Source organism: Hibiscus syriacus, unplaced genomic scaffold, assembly GCF_006381635.1.
Source record: "Hibiscus syriacus cultivar Baekdansim isolate YM2019G1 unplaced genomic scaffold, ASM638163v2 tig00110415_pilon, whole genome shotgun sequence".
NCBI classification, from domain to species: Eukaryota; Viridiplantae; Streptophyta; class Magnoliopsida; order Malvales; family Malvaceae; genus Hibiscus; species Hibiscus syriacus.
The window spans coordinates 338,301-359,122 of record NW_024062729.1 but is presented as its reverse complement, the minus strand read 5'-3'; the positions used below and the strand labels follow the sequence as shown (position 1 = coordinate 359,122).

At 37.0% G+C, this 20,822-nt stretch overlaps 3 protein-coding genes across 3 annotated transcripts; 1 reads left to right on the top strand and 2 right to left on the bottom strand.

Moving 5' to 3' along the window:
- Positions 1-720: 720 nt before the first annotated feature.
- On the bottom strand, positions 721-4,511 carry LOC120124269 (protein CONTINUOUS VASCULAR RING 1-like). Its single transcript, XM_039142971.1, has 7 exons — positions 4,160-4,511; positions 3,313-3,365; positions 2,953-3,062; positions 2,139-2,306; positions 1,910-2,007; positions 1,341-1,467; positions 721-1,041 (listed from the first exon to the last, which is right to left on the bottom strand). The coding sequence occupies exons 1-7, from the start codon at positions 4,304-4,306 to the stop codon at positions 953-955; spliced, it is 792 nt and encodes a 263-aa protein (XP_038998902.1). The 5' UTR covers positions 4,307-4,511; the 3' UTR covers positions 721-952.
- A 2,905-nt stretch (positions 4,512-7,416) lies between these two features.
- LOC120124270 (dynein light chain LC6, flagellar outer arm-like) lies at positions 7,417-8,662 on the top strand. The gene is made up of 2 exons (XM_039142972.1): positions 7,417-7,821; positions 7,892-8,662. The coding sequence occupies exons 1-2, from the start codon at positions 7,549-7,551 to the stop codon at positions 8,033-8,035; spliced, it is 417 nt and encodes a 138-aa protein (XP_038998903.1). The 5' UTR covers positions 7,417-7,548; the 3' UTR covers positions 8,036-8,662.
- Positions 8,599-12,057, bottom strand: LOC120124268. The gene is made up of 4 exons (XM_039142970.1): positions 11,933-12,057; positions 10,105-11,826; positions 9,575-9,959; positions 8,599-9,221 (listed from the first exon to the last, which is right to left on the bottom strand). Exons 2-4 carry the CDS (start codon positions 11,821-11,823, stop codon positions 8,674-8,676), a joined length of 2,652 nt encoding a protein of 883 aa, XP_038998901.1. The 5' UTR covers positions 11,824-11,826; positions 11,933-12,057; the 3' UTR covers positions 8,599-8,673.
- Positions 12,058-20,822: the final 8,765 nt, after the last annotated feature.

The window sequence follows — 20,822 nt, the reverse complement described above, 5'->3', positions numbered from 1 at the left end:
TTCATAAACTGAAGAGAATTTGTTGGTGGTTGTCCGGATATAGTACACGGTGCTACTTGAATTTTCCGGCACAGGTGAGTTTGGATTTCTTGAAAGCTTATGATTCGAAAAAAAAAAAACTGTAGATAATGAAGAAGCTGTTCTTCAACGTATACTTTCATATTTATTGGGTCATTGGAGTATACTGTCGTTTTGTGTAGGAAACTCAATGTGACTCTCCCTACAGTGTTTATATACACATTGTTTGTATCAGGTAAGCCAGACGAGAAAGGCTACTGTTAATTTGTCTGTGAAAGTAACACAATTTTAGTTCTGTTTCTATAACTCAATATACCCCATATATTTTTATAGGGCAACTACGACTGCAAATTGCTAACATCAATCTACCCCGACTGCCACCATTGATATAATCATCGACAAACTATTTTCATATCCCTGGTTACGACTTCTTTTGTAGTACAGATATAACAGCAACAAGCATGAAACATAATCTAGTTCATATTTCTCTACATATACAGGTGGAACTTTGAACAACGAACATCATAATGAATCAAAGCTAATATTCTATGTAACAAGACACACCCTTAAACTATGATATAGTTCATGCTTCTCCAGGACAATCAATAGTCAACCATATTGGCATGCACCATTTTGAAACGGGAATGCTTAGATTGATTAATTCTCCAAACGATTCGTTAAAAAATAAACATGGAATTGAAAGGAAATCAAACAAAATAAAGGGAAGGGAATTGTATTTGAAAATTGAGTTTCTGCAACGTACATTTACTAGTATATAATATATATTCAGTTACAATAAACATTTTCCATTCTAATGGTTGAAAGAAACACAAAGCAACACTTACAACAACAGAAAACTGCCTACCTGCCTGAAATTGTATTTGAAAGAAAATATTGTTCTGTTACATTCTATGTGAACAAGCAACGATCAGCTTCAGTGGGATCTACTTCTTTCCAGAGGCAAACGTGTATCCAGTGTTAACAGTATCTGGGGCATCGACATCCCCCCGGACACCACAATTTCTGCAATGAAAAGAATGAACGAGAGAGATGGAATAAGCATGGTATGTTATGGTACAGCCACTTCACAATAGAGAAACCATCCTCGTGAAGGGTCAAGTAGAATGTAATCCCACCAGTGTTTCAAAAACCGGACCAACGGGTTGAAAAACGGTTCAATGTTAAAGTAACATAAAAGTAAATTCATATCAATAAAATAGTTGTTGCGTAGGGGTTTGTAAGCTTATGTGAATCAACCAGATGCAAGGCCACCCTCCCTTGAATTAGTAAATTAGGAGGGCAAATGAAAGGGAATCCCTCACCAATTCCTTCACGGACTGATAGATTTGGTCTGATAACATCATTGGTATTGATGAGGAATATATCACCGATGTAAAGATGATTCGTGGGAACATAGACACAGCATAGCTCTTCTTCACCGGAGTAGGTCTGCATTTTAAAAATTAAAAATAATAAGAACAACATTCTTGATATTGAAATTGCCTGATGTGTCTTATTATATCTCATGCTTTCACTGCTAAATTTTAAAACGGTAGTCAAGGAACCAAATTTTTAATTGTTTATAGGACATAAACGTAAAAAAAAAGACTTCTCCGAAACCAAAAAGAAAAAGATTATGTAATGAATGCCCAAAATACTGCCACAGCAAATCCAGCCGACATTTGCGAAAAAGGAGAGGAGTATACCACTAGCTATATTTGAAGAAAATGATTTTTGTACAGTGGAAAGTTATTTCCAACGAGAATGCCAGGGAAATAAGAACCAAACCACTCCACAACAAGCAGTCTCGAGGGTTCTAGGAAAGACAACGTGAATGCCAATCACACCATGCAGAAATTATAGTTTAGGAACAAAAACTTTATTTGCCCACCTGTAGAGTAACAGACGAAGTAATGAACCCAAATGCATATTCACCAATACGTGGATGCCTTATGATGGCTACTTCCTTGAACGCCTGGGTGTTCTGATCTGAAACAGAATAAAGATATAAAACATGAAGGAGATGTAAAATATAGAATGTCACTATCTGAAATAAATTTATTAACATGACCAACTAAACTAATTTATGTTATGTCAAAGAAAACCAGCAGAATGCATACCTGGTGATATAGCAGAACTAATCTGCTTGGAGGCATTGTAGATATGACGAACAAATGGCATCCGTTTGATAAACCACTCACCAAGGCCTAGAACAGATGCTCCCAACCATGATGACATGAATACCCCAACCAAGAAGATGAATGTTATAGAAGTTACAAATCCAAGACCTGTCGACAAAGCACAAGGAGAAACCATCAAGAGGCCTTTTAAGTTAGCCAGATAGTACATATCCTAAAAAGTGACATTCCAAACAAAAAATGACAAATATATTGACATTAGTACATGTAATAAGGGTATACTATTTGCAAAATGCCACTACTTGAAAGTCATTTAGCATTCTTGTAGCATATATAGAAATAATATACCATGTTAAGGATATGTAAAACTACAATTTAATAAACTTTCTACCCTAGGCAAAAATGTCCAGAATATATACATATATCTATGTGTGTCTATTTATTTCCAAGCTATCAAAGTCTCATTCTTGCCAATTTCTATGAATAATGCTAATAAGTATCATCTAGGCTGTAAGAACAAGGACATTTTTGAAAAGACAGTATATGATAATAAGCATCATCCAAGCTCTCACAATTACCAATTTATCATAATTGTCAAAAATACCTACAAAAAATTGCAACGCACAACAATCCGCTATCATTCAGCGGCCTTAAGGAAAGATATCATAAATTTACAAACTCCAAGATCCAATGGAAGGAAAGAGTAAAGATTTAATAAACCACTAAACAAGTTCACAGATCTAGAGGGGAGATGAAAAGAAAATTTTTTAAGCTGCTAGCTAAGTTAGATGCTCACCAAATATATCGATGCCAAGTTGAGCATAAATTGGAGAGAAAAAGCCATCCACAAAGTGAATAAACCACCATGTTATGTAGAAAGTGATTGCTATAGGAAACAGAATGACACTGCAAAACAACAATGAATCAGCTATGTCCATAACAGCATAGTGAATGGTAATAGAATTTCCATAAGATATAAATTCCATTAACATGTATTTACTATTAGAAGCCAAATCTAAGAAGTTTCCGAGTCATCAACTAAAAGTTTACCACAGATTCACGATGGCCAGAACTACCATTTCTCTAAGATGATAGATAAGTAGCAAAGGAAATTCATGATAAATCAAAAGCAAAGAGATCAAAGGATGCTGCTTACCATCCCGTCATGAACTTCTTTGAAGCCCAGCTCCGTAAAACTTTGTAAAAGGTCTAGATAAAACAAAGCTTGTCAGGCAAAATTTTCAAAATAAATAAATAATAATAATGTACAGTTGTCATTACATGAGTACATAAACAAGCATGGGTAAAAAAATATCTGTGTTCAAATATTTCAAATAACAAGCATAACAATATTCTTACTACGCCATAGACCAGAAAAAAATTAACAAGTCTCATAACCGGAAGGGTGACTCCAAATTCAAACCTTTATTTGATCTCAACACCCTAAACTCATCTGAGGGCATTTACAACAGAAATAGACTACAAAGATATCAATAATCATATACACTTTGGAGCGGGCTTTAACATGAGTTATACAGCATTTTAAGCTAAAATATAAAACTCACATACATGCAAAAACTTACATTAGCCTCTAAGAGAAAAAGGAACCATTATCACAAATCTTGGACAAGACCCAAGCAACCATCGGTCTTATATTCTGATTTAAAAAATAGAAAAGAAAGAACTACAAATTTTTCAACAGCTCCAATAAATTATATTGTAATCCTACGAACACAATAAAACAGTTCAATCCCATATAAGTATTCTAAAAATCAATTTAAAACATCCAATTTTCTCTCCATTAACAACTAAACATTCAATCGAAATCGCACAAGCTCCATTATGAAAGTAACAGTTTACGTTAATTGATTGCAAACTTTCCATTATCCAAAAAAAAAAAGAGCTGCAGTAGACCAAGTCAAATCGAATCCAATAAAAAATGTAACTTCAATTAACAACCAAAAAAATCTATTTCAAAATCTATTTTCCTGAAAAAGAGAGACCTCACGGCCGGCGTGATGCGAAGAAGATGAAGGAGAAGGTTTGGAGGAATCATCGTAGGTAGAGTCGGCGACCGGGATTAGAAGCTCTCGATCTCTACTCTCTCTATCTCTACTCGCCATCACGAGCATCGATTTGTCATCGCCCATCACCAAAAATTCACAGCTGCTACTAATCTCCCCCTACAAGTAATCCCAAAAACCCTAACTCGCATCGACCGTTTCCTTCCAACTCACTGATGATCAATCACGAACAAGAAACAAAATCACAAACACACATATATAATTATAAATATATATAGATAGATAGATAGATAAATTCAATTTTGGAAATTGAGATGAATCAAGGGATATAGGGAGGAGCAAGGGCTCTTTGAAATCTATGCTTGCTTCCTCAATTTTGACAGTGTTCTTGTAATTGGTTTTTTTAGTTAGGATAAATTACTCCCTCTATCACTCAACTTTAGTTTCTATATCGAATTTATTATTGAATTTTAAATTGATATTATGGAGCTGCTATATGTTAAATGTCATATTAATGTAGTCGTTTTCTTTCTTGTTAATTTTAATTTATGTATCAGTTTAATGATATAACTGTAAAATGTTTAAATTTTATAGGTAAATTACATCATTCCTCATTAAACTATACTCTTTCTCTTATTTTCTTCACCCAACTTTTAATTTTTCCATTTTGCTCATTGAACTTTACAGATTGAATCATTTTGCTCACTCTACAATTAACTATTTAACGGCGTGATGATATGGCACAAGAATCAAAACAATGTCGTTTTAAAAAACTCAAATATATTCCAAAACAATGTCGTTTCGAATCCTATATTGAAAGTTCGGTGAGTAAAATATGAGAGAGAATAAAATTCAGTGAGGAATTGTGTAATTTACCCTTTTTTTCTTTTCTTCTTCATTTTCTCCCGTTGGCCACCATGTCATTTTCATTCCGGCCACCGTCCATCGTCGTTTACAATGACCGTTCGATCCCAAATTTCATGGGTCGGTTCATCTCAACCCCCTGAATCCAAACCTGGAGGTTGTTTCACTGAAAAATGTCCCAAAACCTACGAATCTTGCCTGAAACATTTCGGGTTCCTCACTTTAAATCTCAAACTTCAGAGTAACTTTCGAAAAAATGGAGGTCGAATTCGGACTCACGATGGCAAGTCGAAGCGACCCATTAAGTTTGGGACCAAACGACCACAATTTATAGCGGACGACGGTGGTTAGCGGTGGCATCCCACCATCTTCTGGTTTTATTTAATATTTTTAATTATTTTATATTAAAAATAAAAAAAAATGGTACATCATCCAGTCGTTAGAGAGATAATAGGAGAATGAACAAAATAGAAAAATTAAAAGTTGGGTGAGGAAAATAGGAAAGAGAGTATAGTTCGATGAGAAACGGTGTAATTTACCCAATTATACACTAAAAATTTCGATTATGTTTGCAATTAATTATCACATGTCGTCAATTATAATGCATAATAAGATTGTCAAAATATTTACATTTTATTCATTTTTATCTCATCTTAATATTTCACAAAAAACATTTAATATAGACGAAAATGCATATTAAAGTATGATATTTTAATAGTTTAATCTCATTTGATGATCAGTCGATGAGGTTACTTTTGAGGTATGTTGTTCAAATAACAAAATAATATATATCATCATTTAAATTTTTGAACAAACATCTCAAAAACCTCAAATACGAGAAAGTCCTTAAATAAAAAAGATATAAATTTTTATGTTTAATTTCGTCGATTTTAAAAAGGATCGAAAAAATTGAACTCGATAGATTGATAAAGGAGGTGAGACGAATTTATCAAGATAATAAAATCTGATATCAGAATTTGAAACGACTATCATATCTCAATCATCATCTTAACATCCAGCTTAAACAATCGTCAAATTTTTAATGAAAAAAGACGAGTTTAGAACATAATGAATAGTTTGATGACTATTTAACTTTTAATAGCGAAGGGACTTAGCAAAACAACATTCTATAGTTGGAGGATCATTTTATAAATTTTAATAGTCGAGAGACTTAATAAAGTAATACACTATATATGGGGACTATTTGTGTATTTTACCCACAAATTTAAGGGTAAACTATTTTTGTCACTTAATTTTGTTTATATTTTCATTTTGTTCCTCCAATTTTAAAGTTTTAATTTCATCATTAAATTTTTTAATTTTACTTATTTTGATTGCGTGGACATTAATTTAAAGTAGTTTAAACTTTTTAGATAATTTTATGTAAAAAATTGTTTTTTGAAAAATGAGAAAATTTCCCAAAACTTTGCTAAAACCTTTTAGAGTAAATCACGTATTTAATTATAAATATATTCTTAAATTTATGTTTTACTCACTTAATTATTTTTTTTCATAAAATTATATTTAAGGTTAAATTTTGGTTATACTTCGATCATTTGTTGTTAAAAAGGTAAATATAGATGTTGATGTGATATTTTTTTATTTTTTTAATAATAGTATGATATTATTTTATGATGATATCTCAGTATTAATGTTAAACTTTTAATGATGATGGTCAAAATAAAATTAAAATGTAACATTAAGGATGATTTTAAAAAATAATTGACTTAAAATAAAATTATAAAAATAAAAGATAAATTATATATTTAGTACCTAAACTATCAGTTTTAGTCCATATTAGTACGTAAACTTTTAATTTTTTTCAAAATCATACCTAACGTTTAGTTTTCATTTCATTTTTGTATATCGCCATTTAAAACCTAATACATTTAGTACCTAACTATCAATATTGACTCGTTTTAGTACCTAAACCTTCAATTTTTTCAAACCATACATGACGTTTAGTTTTTCATTTCATTTCAGTATCCCGCCATTTAAAACCTAGCGCATTTAGTACCTAACTATCAATTATAGTCCGTTTTATTACCTAAATTTTCAATTTTTTACAATTTAACGTTAAATTTTGAACGTGATACTAAAATGAGACAAAAACTAAAGTTTTTAATTGTGGGATACTAAAATGAAACGAAAACTAAATTTTAGGTATAGTTTTGAAAAAAAATAAAAGCTTAAGTACTAAAATAAATCAAAATTAATAGTTAAGATACTAAACACATAATTTACCCAATAAATATGTGAGTTGAGTTAGCCATTTAACAAATAGTGACGCAAATAAGAGAGAGAAAATAAAGATGGAAGGAAATTTCCCCATCTACGCTAGAATCCAACAGCACTTGCCATATCTGCGTCACTCCGGATTAGAATCTTAGATTAGATATATCCACAGGAACCCTAATTTTAAGAAGTTGAAGAATCTGACAAATTAACAGAAGGGATTGGAGTACGTGTCACCATTCTAAAAGTTGTATAATTCATACGCAATAATGGTCATCATCTTCCATTTTTTCTCCCATATAACTCAACCTTCTGGTTCTTCTTCTCAAGCTCTTCTGGCTTATCTTCACTCTTTTATATGCAACAATAAAGATTTCATCACAAAAGCAAAAGAAGCTGAAGAGATGTTGGAAGGCAAGGCTTTGATAAAAGAAACTGATATGCCGGAGAAGATGAAAACCCAAGCCACGGATTCTGCTTCTCAAGCTCTTGATCTATATGATGTTTCTGATTGCATCTCCATTGCCTCTCACATAAAAAAGGTCTTCATTTTTCAATACCCTTTTTTTCTTTTTGCTTTTATATGAAATATTTCGTTTTTTTTAAATGCAGGAATTTGACAAGAAATATGGAGGTGGATGGCAATGTGTGGTGGGTTCAAACTTTGGTTGTTTTTTCACTCATACGAAAGGGACTTTTGTGTATTTTGCTTTGGGAACTCTCAATTTCCTTATATTCAAGGGTTCATCTTCTTAGGGCAGAGCCAAAAAAAAAACCCAGCTTTATCGGTCTGCAAGATGTGTATGTTAAGGGTAATAAGCTTGATGAGTCTGCTGCTGCCGAGTTATGTTCAAATAGATGAACTCAGCTGTTCAGATGTCTCTTTATTCTTGTTTGCAATGTTCTTGAAAGAAGTACTGTGGCCGAGTTAGAATAATGTAAACTGTATTTTTATTTGTGAAATCGGTTGCTTTTCTGGTTGGTTGTCATTTTCAGCAAGGCTGCTGCTTATAGGTTAATGGCAATTGGCAAACTCCAGCGCAGAAATGGTGAATGATTGAGTCTTGAGTAGCTTTCAAAGGAACCGAGTCAGTCAAGGTTGTCGTCGTGACACACGGAGGTCTAATGAATGACCGAGTTTATATTAACTCGGTTTGAATAAGTTCTAGGCCAAAATATATGATATATTATATATGAATTCATATATTAAAAGTAAAATAAAGCTTGGGTTATTTACATATTTTCAGATACAGCAATGAAACTATGAGTTTGAATGGGAGAAAATGGCCAACACTCGCAACTCTGCCTCCTTTGGTGTTCTGCATTACTGATCTTGTTGAAGCTATTGAATCCGCAGATCGGATGAACCGTTTTAACAAGTTGTTAAGCAAAATTTATGCACAAATCTCTGCAATTATTTCTCTAAATAGTTGCTTTTCTATATCTTCCACTACTTGTATTGTGTCATCCATTGAGAATCCTTTCTTCCAACCCAAGTCCCATATTCCACTCAAAACTTCACTGTGGTTTATATCTCTTTCCAGCATTGCATAAAGGCTATCGGTGGGGTAGTTTTCATCGGCAAGTTTGCTATAGCTTCTCAGAGCTTCGACACCTTTGCGAGTTTCCTTTAACAAATGGTATAGAGAGAGATGCCTTTTGGCATTTCCTACCAGGCTTGACCAGGGATGGTGGATCAGTTGAGAATCAGGATGGCTTTTTCGTTGAACAATTTCGTTCGCACAGTCCAAGGAAAGTCGCGTGTCATTAAAAGCTGGACTGCTCAATAGCAATGCCTTTAGACCGGTCTCTGTCATGAAGCTTTCACTGTCGACACCAATAGGAGTGATGGGATCATCATCGTCTCCGATAGATTTTGTTCTGTTCTGATCATTGATAGCAACTGGAGTGACTTCACAGACAGAACTCTCACAGCATTGTTCTGTAAGAGAAACAAGACAAGAGAAAAGAAAGTCACATCCCCATTTTGATCATTAAGTTTGTTCTCAAGCTACATGCTTTTCTCTCAAGGCAAGATAATCAGAGTTAAATAAAAGTCAAGAATCTCAACACGACGGACATTGTGGATTCACAGTGTCCTGGAATCTATGCGGTTGACTGAGAGGAGGAAGTATCAGCATTTGAAGAGAAACAGCAAATTCCAGCATGTAACATTGTATAAGCAATAACATCAGAGGTGTCTCTATATGTATCTACATCTCTAATGTGAGCAAATGGCATCTTGCTAATATCAATACTGTGATTTGATAAAATTTCAGTCACAAAGGGTGTTACCTCCAATCTGAATATCAGTGTGTTCTGTCTCCTCATCTGCAGGAAGTTGATATGCCGTTTCAGTGCTATGTCCTTCCGAAACAGTATCATCATTTGATGCAAGATCAATCCTCTTTTCATCCAAAACTGTATCATTTTCGGATGGAACATCGATCCTCTCTTCATCCAAAACTGTATCATTTTCGGATGGAATATTGGTCCTCTTTTCATCCAAAACTGTATCATCATTTGATGCAAAATCAATTCTCTTTTCTTCCAAAACAGTATCATCATTTGATGCAAGATCAATCCTCTTTTCTTCCAAAACAGTATCATTTTCTGATACAATATTAATCTTCTTTGCTTCCAAAAGAACCTCGACTCCTTTGCCTTCTAATTTTTCAGTCTGCACAAACCCCATTTAATAACGTTCGATTCTATTTTCATAGCTCAATACGTGCAAGGCAAATGCATTTTAAATCTCGTATGTCAACATGCTATTAAATGAAATTAGAATTATAACAGCAGAAAGTAAACTTAAAAGGACTCACAGCTATTTTAGCTACGGTAGGCTTGCTCACTCCCTTTTTCGTTGAACTCTTTTTCACATCAATGGGGCCACGAACTGTATTTTGTGGTCTGCGAACAGAGTCGGAGTTTGCAGTTGGACTTGGTTGATGGGAAATTTTATTTTTCGTAACATTTGATGCATTCTCAGGCTTACTGGGCTTTCGAGGGACAACCTCAGCTTGATCTCTAGACCTTGATAAGTTCTTTGCTTTTGCAACCTCCTTGCCAAATGGTTTCCTGCTGCTTATAATAGGGTTCGGTATCATGTCGATGTTCTTTGCAGTTGCCATTTTCTTCACAGATGGCTGAGTTAGAGAACCCGGACTTTTCACCTTAGTAGGAAGGCTTTGTTTAATCTTCACTTCCTTTTTCACTGGTCTGGTCTTGTTATTTTGACCGTCTTTTCCACCTTCCTGCTGGATAAGTCTCTTCACTGGAGTTTCTTTTGCTTCCACTCTTCTGCTCATTTTACTGAAGTTCAAACCTCTATTATCGGGGTCAAATATTTTGGAAGGAGAATCCTCTTTAACTTTCGGCTTTTTGAGCATTGTTTCGATGTTTGAGCTTCTCTCCACTTGAAACACTGGCTCAAACTTCTCTTGCTGTTGCAGATGTGGATCACGTCGAGGTTTTATGAGTACAATAGGTGGACTGTTGTTAATCAACCTGTTTCCGGTAAAGAAGTCACTTGATTGATAGGAATCAGGCCTAATCTCTTTGATGGAGTTGTTTTTCAGAAGCCCTTTAAAATGCATGGTCTCAAGGACATCCTTCAGCGTCTTCTCTTGATCTTTTTTTCGTAAAACAAATTGAGACTTCCGTACTTTCGGCGTATCAATTTCGAAGTTAGGTCTTTGTTGACTGAAAGTCTTGTTTTTCTCCATAACATTCTGAGAATGTGTCTGCAATGATTTTGAAGGCATTTCTTCAAGTCCCATAAGCTTTGCGATCAAACTTGGGCCTCTTGCCTTCTTCTCTTCAATTGCCGAGCAGACAGACGAATCCATGGAAGTAAAGTTGTCGGTTTGAAAAGAAGAAGATCGACTCAAGCTTGTGGACGGGATATCTGAAGCTAAATCCAGATCTCTTGAACTAAAACATCTCTTTTCTTTAGCCTTTGTTTTTGGTAATAGATTTTGCCTAGCTAAGCTATCTCTAATCACCTCCCTAAGCTCGTCAATGCAATCTATTGAAGAAGCACCTGTTGAAATGTGCGAATTCTGGATTCCCTTCTGAGAATTCCGCTCACCGATTGGACTCGAATTCACTCTCCGAATCAATTGATCGTTTCTCTCCTTATCAGATATTTCCTTCTCTTTCTTCTTCAACCAAGACAAATGAGATGCTTCTTGCAACTTCCCCAGCACGTGTAAAGAATCCTGCAATTCGAGAGCTCCTTTCAACAGATCTTTCGCTATATCTTCCGAATGCTGATCGCACCAAATCCCTCCTCTCGACCCCGAGTTGATCACCTGGTTCAGCTTGTGAGCCCCTCTAGAAGGCTCCACCAGCTGACAGGAAGACGAGCAACGAAGTTCTTCCACGGCAGCGTTCGACACCGTCTCCTCTCTTTCGACCTTAATCGATACTCGGCCTTTGTTCTTGCGCTCCATCTTCTTCGCGGACTCTACGACTCCCTTCGGATCATCACACATAACAAACGATCTGCAAACAATTGACCTTAGACCGTCTTGAGGCATATTCTGTTTATCCAAAGCGTTTTCTAATGTCAGGTTATACAAAACTACAAATACTCAAGACACCAAATCCACCAACACTAAAACGTATTCTCATGAGATGGTTTCTTACATGCTTTCGATATTCTAATAATCAGTCTTTTTCAAAGATTGTTCAAAACATACAACAGCAACAAATGTTCTGCCCTGGTTCAATGAAAACAACATAAGCAACATCCATAAATCACTTGCTGCCGTCCCAAATAAACAAAAAGGCAAATGAACGGAAAGAAACAAAAAACAAAATTCCATTTCCTTTTGGAATGTTTCAAACTTCAGCTACTGAATCATCTTCCATACCAAACAGATCCTTCACTAAAACCAAAACCGAAAGTGCCATCTTTTATGAACAAATCAACTCAGTTTTCTCTCATTTCCCGAAAGAAGGCAGAACAAAGAAGACCCAGATGAGAAACCGCAAGTAAAAAAGGGGGAAAAACAAAGACCCAAGAATTTAAAAGCTGGGAATGCTGACCTTTTCTGCCAGTGAAAGTGCAGAGATTCACATCCAAAGAGGAGAAGAAAGCAGCAAGGAGCATTGACTTAGTTGTTGAAGCAATGAAGGGGGATTCAGCTTTTGCTTCCAAATCAAAGAGAGAAAAATCTGTAAAAAATTATGTTTTAGTTGATTAGTTTAATGAGAAGAAAGAGAAAAAGAGAGAGTTTGAAGAAGAAGCAGAGTGAGCGGCGTGATTTCATGGCGGTGGGACTTTTTGTTATCAATCTATCGGATGCGTGTTGCAGAAATAAAGGGAATAAAATAAAAAAGAACGAAGAAAACAAAAGGAAATCTGTTGGAAAGCACAACGAGGGAAAGGACAGTTTACAGTAAATTCAAGCTTTTTTTTTTTGGCAGACTACTGCTTCGTCTTCCTCAGTAACTGTTCTTCGCATTTTTTAAATTGTTCTCCAGTTTTAAGGGTAAACTATGTATTTAATATTTAAACTATCAGTTTTAGTTTGTTTAAGTATTTAACTTTTATTTTTTAAATTATAACTAAAGTTTAGTTTTTATTTATTTTTAGTACCTACCATTAAAAATTTTAATTTTTGTTTTATTTTAATACTACCGTTCAAAATTTAATATTAAGTTTTGAAATATTGAAAGTTTAGGTATTAAAAAGGATCAAAACTAATAGTTTAAGTACTTAACACAAAGTTTTTAACGGCGGCTACTAATGTAACCCCCTAGACCCGGTCTGTGAGTTAGACTCAAACCTAAGTGGTCACATATCCCATTCAGAGGTTTTTTTTTTTAATATCTTACAATACATTATATTAATAATATAGATATGTCCAAAATTATAGCAAATACATGTCACCAAACATAACTGAAAAACATATAGAAATATATGTTCGTACAAAATAAGTAGTTGATTTCCACTGATGCCAAATCTGTTAGCTTACTGTCTGCTATTATCTGAAAAAGGGTAAAAACTACAGAATGAGCTAAAAAGCTCAGTGTGCTCCATACAGTATATAAGAAAAATATACAGATAAAATCTTTCAATGAAATCGGTTTATGCAATATGTTTTTGTTTTTATTTTTAAAACATGAACACTACCCCCATCCGTTCACATCATAGTTGTGTAGGTTCCCCAGAACCATACACCCAACCGCACATGCCATTTAGACCCTGAGCACAAAGCCGAAAAGTCTGCAGATAAACTTCCTTCAACAATACCCCCAAATGACAATGAATGTATTCAATTGAAAACAATGATTAATCACTTAAAACATAACAAATATTTCATACTTAGAAACCATATGCAGAAATACGGAAATCAGAATTCAAATCAATAATTCAGATATCAGATAAGCAGATCTCAGAAATCGGTATGAAATACCTTAATTCAGAAATTATATCAGAATATACAGCAAATCAAATATCAAATACTCGGTATTCAGATAAATTATTTAAATCAGTAATATAATACTGTTAGGAAACACACCTGTAACAGTCTGGGAAATCAGATAGGGAAGCCTATTACTGGGTATGTCGATCACGTTCTGCTGCAGCGCTAGACCCTATGAATTGGAAAAATCCATATTGGAATCCTAATATAAATAATCTAAATATTATTTAAATAATATACGGAAACCTACGGGTAATTCTCGTAGTACGCGGTTCAGGCTGATCTAACGAACGGATAATACCGGACCTAATTGATCCTTGCTCAGGTGAAACACGAGTACCTTCATAAAATATTTTATTGAAAAAAATCCTTGACCAAATCTCATTTAAATAATCAAAATATTAAAATATTAAGCCTTTTGGGTTTACAAGCTCGATTCAGGAATTTCGGGTCAGAATTTGGCAAAACGGACTTCGGAAAATCAAATTCAGGACGTCGAAAAACATAAAGTATGACCTTCCGAAATTTCGAATTCTTGGTCAAAAATAAAGTCAACGGGTTTGACTGACGATTTGGAGACTTTCGGGTTTGAATTTAGTAAAACGGATTCGAGACGTCGAAAACTATCAAGATAGGTATTTTTGGTCGAAAACAAAGGTCGTTTAATAGCCGGTCAAAGCAGGTCAAAGTTCTGGTCAAAAGAGGTCAACAAATTGTCAAACATTTTACACAAATAGCACCCATTTTAAAATAATTACCAATATAGCACCAAAACCAAATTAATTCCCATAATAGCACCCGTCAACGGGTCGGGTCAACGGTCGGGTCGGGTCAACGGGTCGGGTCGGGTCAACGGTCGGGTCGGGTCAACGGGTCGGGTCGTGACCGGTCAAACCGGTCAAAACCGGTTCAAAACCGGTTTCCAGCGTTCACTCACCTGCGGCGGCGCGTGTGGTGCGTGCGACGTCCTCCGGGGCTCTAAAAATCACGGAAAAATTTCTAAAAATTATTTTGAGCGATTTCGAGATACTTACTAAGATCGGTTCAAGTTTTTGAACGGCGGAGAGCTCGATTTCGACTCGGCCGAATCTTTGACTGATCCACCTCCCCACGCGCCGCCGTCAACGGAGATCGAGGATGACACCGGCGGACTCGGAACGGCACAAGGAACACGATGGTGCGGGAGGTGTCGTAAACGGAGTAGCGATCGATGATGAATTTAGGATTTTCTAGGCGATTGAGCTTAAAAAAAAACGTCGATGCTTTGACTTGAAATTCACGGTGTTTGGCAGCGTTTCGCTTCAATTAAATTGAGGGAATTGTTCCTGACTCGATAACGAACACGATGGTACTTTCAAAACGACGATCGGAATTCGGACGGTGTCGGAATCGTCGTCGGAAGTTGAGGTAAGGAAATGGAAATTTGGGAGGAATTGGGTTCTGATTTTCAGAACCCAATTCACGCATATATCATATATATAAACCAAATACCTAACTTTTTTGGGTAAATTCAGGGCTTGGTCCCTGAATTTTCTTTAACTCTAAAACAAGCTACAAGTTTTAAAACCTTTTAGTTTAGTCCCTAAAAATTACCAATTTTCACAATTAAATCTTTAATTCCATTTAACTATTATTTTGATATTATCGGGTTGTTACAATTCTCCCCCTCTACAAGAAATTTCGTCCTCGAAATTTACCTTATGAAAACAGATGAGGAAATTGAGCCTCCATTGACTCCAATGTCTCCCAAGTAGCTTCTGAGGGGCTACGATTACTCCACTGCACTTTGACCATTGGAATACGCCTATTCCGAAGGACTCGCTCTTCCCTCTCTAAAACCTGAACAGTATCCTCCTCATATGACAAATCAGGTCTCAGCTCTACCTCATCAACCTGAATGATGTGATCTGGATCTGGACGGTATCGCCTCAACATAGAAACATGAAAAACATCATGAATACGACTGAGCTGGGAAGGCAACTCAAGCTGATAAGCAACAGGTCCAACTTTCTTCAGAATACGATACGGCCCAATAAATCGCGGACTCAGTTTACCTTTACGTCCAAATCTCAATACCTTCTTCCATGGAGATACTTTGAGAAAAACATGATCTCCAACCTCAAACTCGATATCCTTACGTCGCTTATCTGCGTATGACTTCTGCCTATCAAATGCCTCTCTTAAGCGATCACGGATCAGTCTGACAGTATCTTCAGTCTCTCGAACCAAGTCTGGACCCAAAGTTTTTCTATCATGCAACTCTGTCCAACATATAGGAGTACGACATCTACGGCCATACAGAGCCTCGTACGGTGCCATGCGAATACTCGCCTGATAACTATTATTGTAAGCAAACTCAGCTAACGGCAAGAAATCTTCCCAACTACCACGAAAATCAATCACACAACCCCGTAACATATCCTCCAACACCTGAATCACTCGCTCAGACTGTCCATCAGTTTGAGGATGAAAAGCTGTACTGAAATTCAAACGAGTACCCAGAGCCTCGTGCAAAGCTTTCCAGAACCTGGAAGTGAATCTCGGATCTCGATCAGATATGATAGACAACGGAACACCATGAAGTCTAACGATCTAAGAAATGTACAACTTAGCCAGTTTATCCAGAGAATAATTAACCCGAATAGGGATAAAGTGCGCTGACTTGGTGAGTCGATCAACAATCACCCAGATAGAATCCTTTTTGGAAGGAGTTAGAGGAAGACCAGTAACGAAGTCCATCGTAATACGCTCCCATTTCCACTCAGGAATCTTAATTGACTGTAACAATCCAGACGGATGCTGGTGCTCTGCCTTAACCTGCTGACAAGTCAAACACCTTGCCACAAAATCTGAAATATTCTTCTTCATACCAGTCCAAAAGTAGCGCTCTTTGAGATTATTGTACATTTTGTCCCCACCAGGATGCATAGCATAAAGACTATTATGAGCCTCCTGAAGAATAATCTGTCTCAACTCATCATCTTTAGGGACGCAGTAACGACCGTGAAAACACAAAATATCATCCTGGTCCACAGTATACTCCGAACTCGATCCTTGCTTAACTTGTTCAGTAATGGGAAGCAACGAGTTATCAAGGAGTTGTTTAGCCTTAATCTCCTCGGCCAAAGTAGGTTTAACCTGTAACTCTGCTAATAAACTATTATCATCAAATAAGCTCAAGTTGGCAAATAAGGCTCTGAGATCTGATATCGCTTTACGGCTCAAGGCGTCTGCCACTACATTAGCCTTTCCTGGATGATATTCTATCTCAAAATCATAGTCCTTTAAAAGCTCCAACCAGCGACGCTGTCTCAAATTTAATTCTTTCTGAGTAAGCAGATACTTCAGACTCTTATGATCAGTATAGATATAACACTTTTCTCCGTAGAGGTAGTGTCTCCAGATCTTTAAAGCAAAAACCACCGCAGCTAATTCCAGATCGTGAGTAGGATAATTACGCTCATGCGACCTTAACTGACGTGACGCATAAGCGACAACCTTCTTCTCTTGCATCAAAACACATCCTAATCCAAAATGAGAAGCATCACTGTAGACAGAAAAATCCTTCCCAGATTCAGGCTGAATCAACACTGGGGCTTGAGTTAAAACAGTCTTCAATTTCTCAAAGCTAGCTTGTTGGTCCTCAGACCAGACAAATGGAACATCTTTCCTCAATAGTTTCGTCAGAGGAGTTGCAATAAGGGAGAACCCCTCAACGAAATGACGGTAGTAACCAGCTAAGCCCAAGAAACTACGGATCTCAGAGACGTTTCTGGGTTGCTTCCAGTTCATAATAGCCTCCACTTTGCTCGGATCCACCTGAATACCATCAGCAGAGACGATATGTCCAAGAAAAGTCACTTCGCTGAGCCAGAATTCACACTTGCTCAACTTAGCGTATAACTTATTCTCCCTTAGAGTCTGAAGAACAATCCTTAAATGCTCCTCATGTTTTGCTTCACTTCTAGAATAAACCAGTATGTCATCAATGAATACAACTACAAACTGGTCCAAATAAGGTCGAAATACCCTATGCATCAGATCCATAAAAGCAGCAGGGGCATTAGTTAACCCGAATGACATAACTAAAAACTCATAATGCCATATCGAGTACGGAAAGCAGTCTTCGGAATATCCGAATCTTTCACTTTAAGTTGATAATAACCAGATCTTAAGTCTATCTTTGAAAAGATAGAAGCCCCTCGAAATTGGTCAAATAGATCGTCGATTCTGGGAAGAGGATATTTGTTTTTCACCGTGAGCTTGTTCAGTTTCCTATAATCGATACAGAGTCTCAACGTCCCATCTTTCTTCTTGACAAAGAGAACTGGGGCTCCCCACGGTGATACACTGGGTCGGATAAATCCCCTGTCCAACAACTCCTGGAGTTGGATTTTCAGTTCTTTAAGCTCCTTTGGGGCCATACGATAAGGAGCCATTGAAACCGGGGTGGAACCAGAATAGACTTCAATCACAAACTCGACTTCTCTATCTGGAGGTAATCCAGGCAACTCCTCGGGAAAAACATCGGGAAATTCCTTAACAATTCGGATGCCTTCAATATCGGATTGCGATCTCCTAGTGTCCAAAATATAAGCAAGAAACGCCTCGGAACCCTTCCTGATCATCTTCTCCGCTACTAAAGCAGACACAACATTCGTCAAAAATCCACGTCGTTCCCGATCATTACAATCTTTTGATTATCTGAGGTCTTCAGAACAGCTCTCTTAGTCTCAAAATCAATATTTACTCGATGTTTGTCCAACCAATCTACGCCGAGAATCAAATCGAACTCTTTAAAGGGTAACTCCATCAGGTCAGCCAGAAAAATCTCCCCATTGATCTCTATAGGGCACTCTCTAAAAATACGATCCAACACGATGGATTGGCCTAAGGGACTTTGAACTATCACTGAACGCTCAGTATTCTCAACAGGAATATTTAGACCCTCAGAAACGGAATGTGATACATAGGAATTTGTAGAGCCACTATCAAACAATGCAAAGTATGGAACTGAATGAATAGTAACAGTACCTGCAGTCACATTTGGCCCATCACGATCTTGTCGAAGTCTAGCAGTGTAAACCAATGCAGGTTGTCTGGCCTCAGATCTGACTTGACCCCTACTCTGAGATGCTCGGCCCCTATTAACTGATCCAGGTGCTCTCTCCTGAGTACGACCACCCGCAGGAGTCTGAACAGTACTCTGAGTATGAGCGGGAGTACGAGCTAGTGTCTGAACTGTAGAAACTGACACTGTGCAATCCCTTATAATATGGTCACTAGAACCACATCTAAAACATGTGCCAAATTTTCTTCTACATTCCCCAAGATGATGTTTCCCACAGTAATCACATGTCTGCAAAGGTTGCAACCCAGAAGATCCAACATGTCTAGTAGACTGAAAAGTTGAAGCACCAGATGCAACAGGTCTGACACTCGCACCGCCTCTCTGAAAGGAATCACCCCTGCCTCTCTTGCTAGGATGTGCAGAAGAATTAACAGAACCAGAAGGCCTCCTGAATCGGGTTTGAGCTCGATCACTATCTCTCCTGTTCTCCATACCCAGTCGCTCTATTTCCTTAGCAGTCTTGGCTATCTCAACCAAAGCATCAAAATTCCTCTCTCGATGGGTAGCGACTCGACTCCTGATCTCATACCTGAGTCCATTCTCGAACCTCAAGCATCGATCTGTCTCAGTGTCCACAAGTCCAGGAGCATATCGGCTCAATCGGATGAACTCAACCTCGTAATCCATAACAGACATATTACCCTGCTCCAGATTCTGAAACTCCTGGCGTCGCTCCTGCAGATATCTCTCTCCGATGTAGCGACTCCGGAAGCGCGTATTGAAAAGATCCCATGTTAATTGGTTCCTCGGAATACTACCAGAAATGGATTGCCACCATCTGAAGCTTTCTTTCTTCAACATAGTTAGGACCCCTTTTAACTTTTGCTCAGGTCTGAGGTCCATCTCATCCATAATCCTCTCTGTCTCCTCCAGCCAATACTCAGCGTCTGTCGGAGGTCCACCAGTAATACCCTCAAATGGTACTACACCAGCAGCAACCAGAGAATTTGAAATCTCCACCGCAGTCATGTTACTAGGGCTCTAGTAGCTCTCTGAAACATGCGAAAGATAGCTCTATTAATGGCGTCTTCATTCATCTCAGTATCCTCATCTTCAGTGACGAGAGGGTCTCTCACGGGAGTAAACTGATCATCATGAGAAAGAGTCGGATCTACTTGCGGAACAGGAGGATCACGTGCTGACATCGGATCGTCTATCGTAACAGAAGGTCGAGTGACTCGCCCTCTACCACGTCCACGTCCTGTCCTACGACCTCTAGCAGCATTCATCGTTGGATCTATAAGGCTCTACAGAAAAAATTTGAAACATGTGTCAGATTAGCATCAGGGATCTCGAGAAAACTTTAAATCATAACATAAGGTGACATTTTTTTTATTTCTTAAAAATCCAAAATTTAGGACCCATATACAGTCCGAGTGTTTAAAACCGAAAGCTCTGATACCACCAAATATAACACCCTAGACCCGGTCTGTGAGTTAGACTCAAACCTAAGTGGTCACATATCCCATTCAGAGGTTTTTTTTTAATATCTTACAATACATTATATTAATAATACAGATATGTCCAAAATTATAGCAAATACATGTCACCAAACATAACTGAAAAACATATAGAAATATATGTTCGTACAAAATAAGTAGTTGATTTCCACTGATGCCAAATCTGCTAGCTTACTGTCTGCTACTATCTGAAAAAGGGTAAAAACTACAGAATGAGCTAAAAAGCTCAGTGTGCTCCATACAGTATATAAGAAAATATACAGATGAAATATTTCAATGAAATCGGTTTATGCAATATGTTTTTATTTTTATTTTTAAAACATGAACACTACCCCCATCCGTTCACATCATAGTTGTGTAGGTTCCCCAGAACCATACACCCAACCGCACATGCCATTTAGACCCTGAGCACAAAGCCGAGAAGTCTGCAGATAATCTTCCTTCAACAATACCCCCCAAATGACAATGAATGTATTCAATTGAAAACAATGATTAATCACTTAAAACATAACAAA

Coding starts and splice junctions, on each gene's coding strand:
- LOC120124269 (XM_039142971.1), bottom strand. CDS start 4,306: ATGGGCGATGACAAATCGATGCTCGTGATGGCGAGTAGAGATAGAGAG. Junction 3,366..4,159: donor CGCATCACGCCGGCCGTGAG/GTCTCTCTTTTT, acceptor TGTTTTATCTAG/ACCTTTTACAAAGTTTTACG. Junction 2,307..2,952: donor ACTTGGCATCGATATATTTG/GTGAGCATCTAA, acceptor CTTTGTCGACAG/GTCTTGGATTTGTAACTTCT.
- LOC120124268 (XM_039142970.1), bottom strand. CDS start 11,823: ATGCCTCAAGACGGTCTAAGGTCAATTGTTTGCAGATCGTTTGTTATG. Junction 9,960..10,104: donor CTACCGTAGCTAAAATAGCT/GTGAGTCCTTTT, acceptor GGGTTTGTGCAG/ACTGAAAAATTAGAAGGCAA. Junction 9,222..9,574: donor CACTGATATTCAGATTGGAG/GTAACACCCTTT, acceptor TTTCTCTTACAG/AACAATGCTGTGAGAGTTCT.
- LOC120124270 (XM_039142972.1), top strand. CDS start 7,549: ATGGTCATCATCTTCCATTTTTTCTCCCATATAACTCAACCTTCTGGT. Junction 7,822..7,891: donor TTGCCTCTCACATAAAAAAG/GTCTTCATTTTT, acceptor TTTTAAATGCAG/GAATTTGACAAGAAATATGG.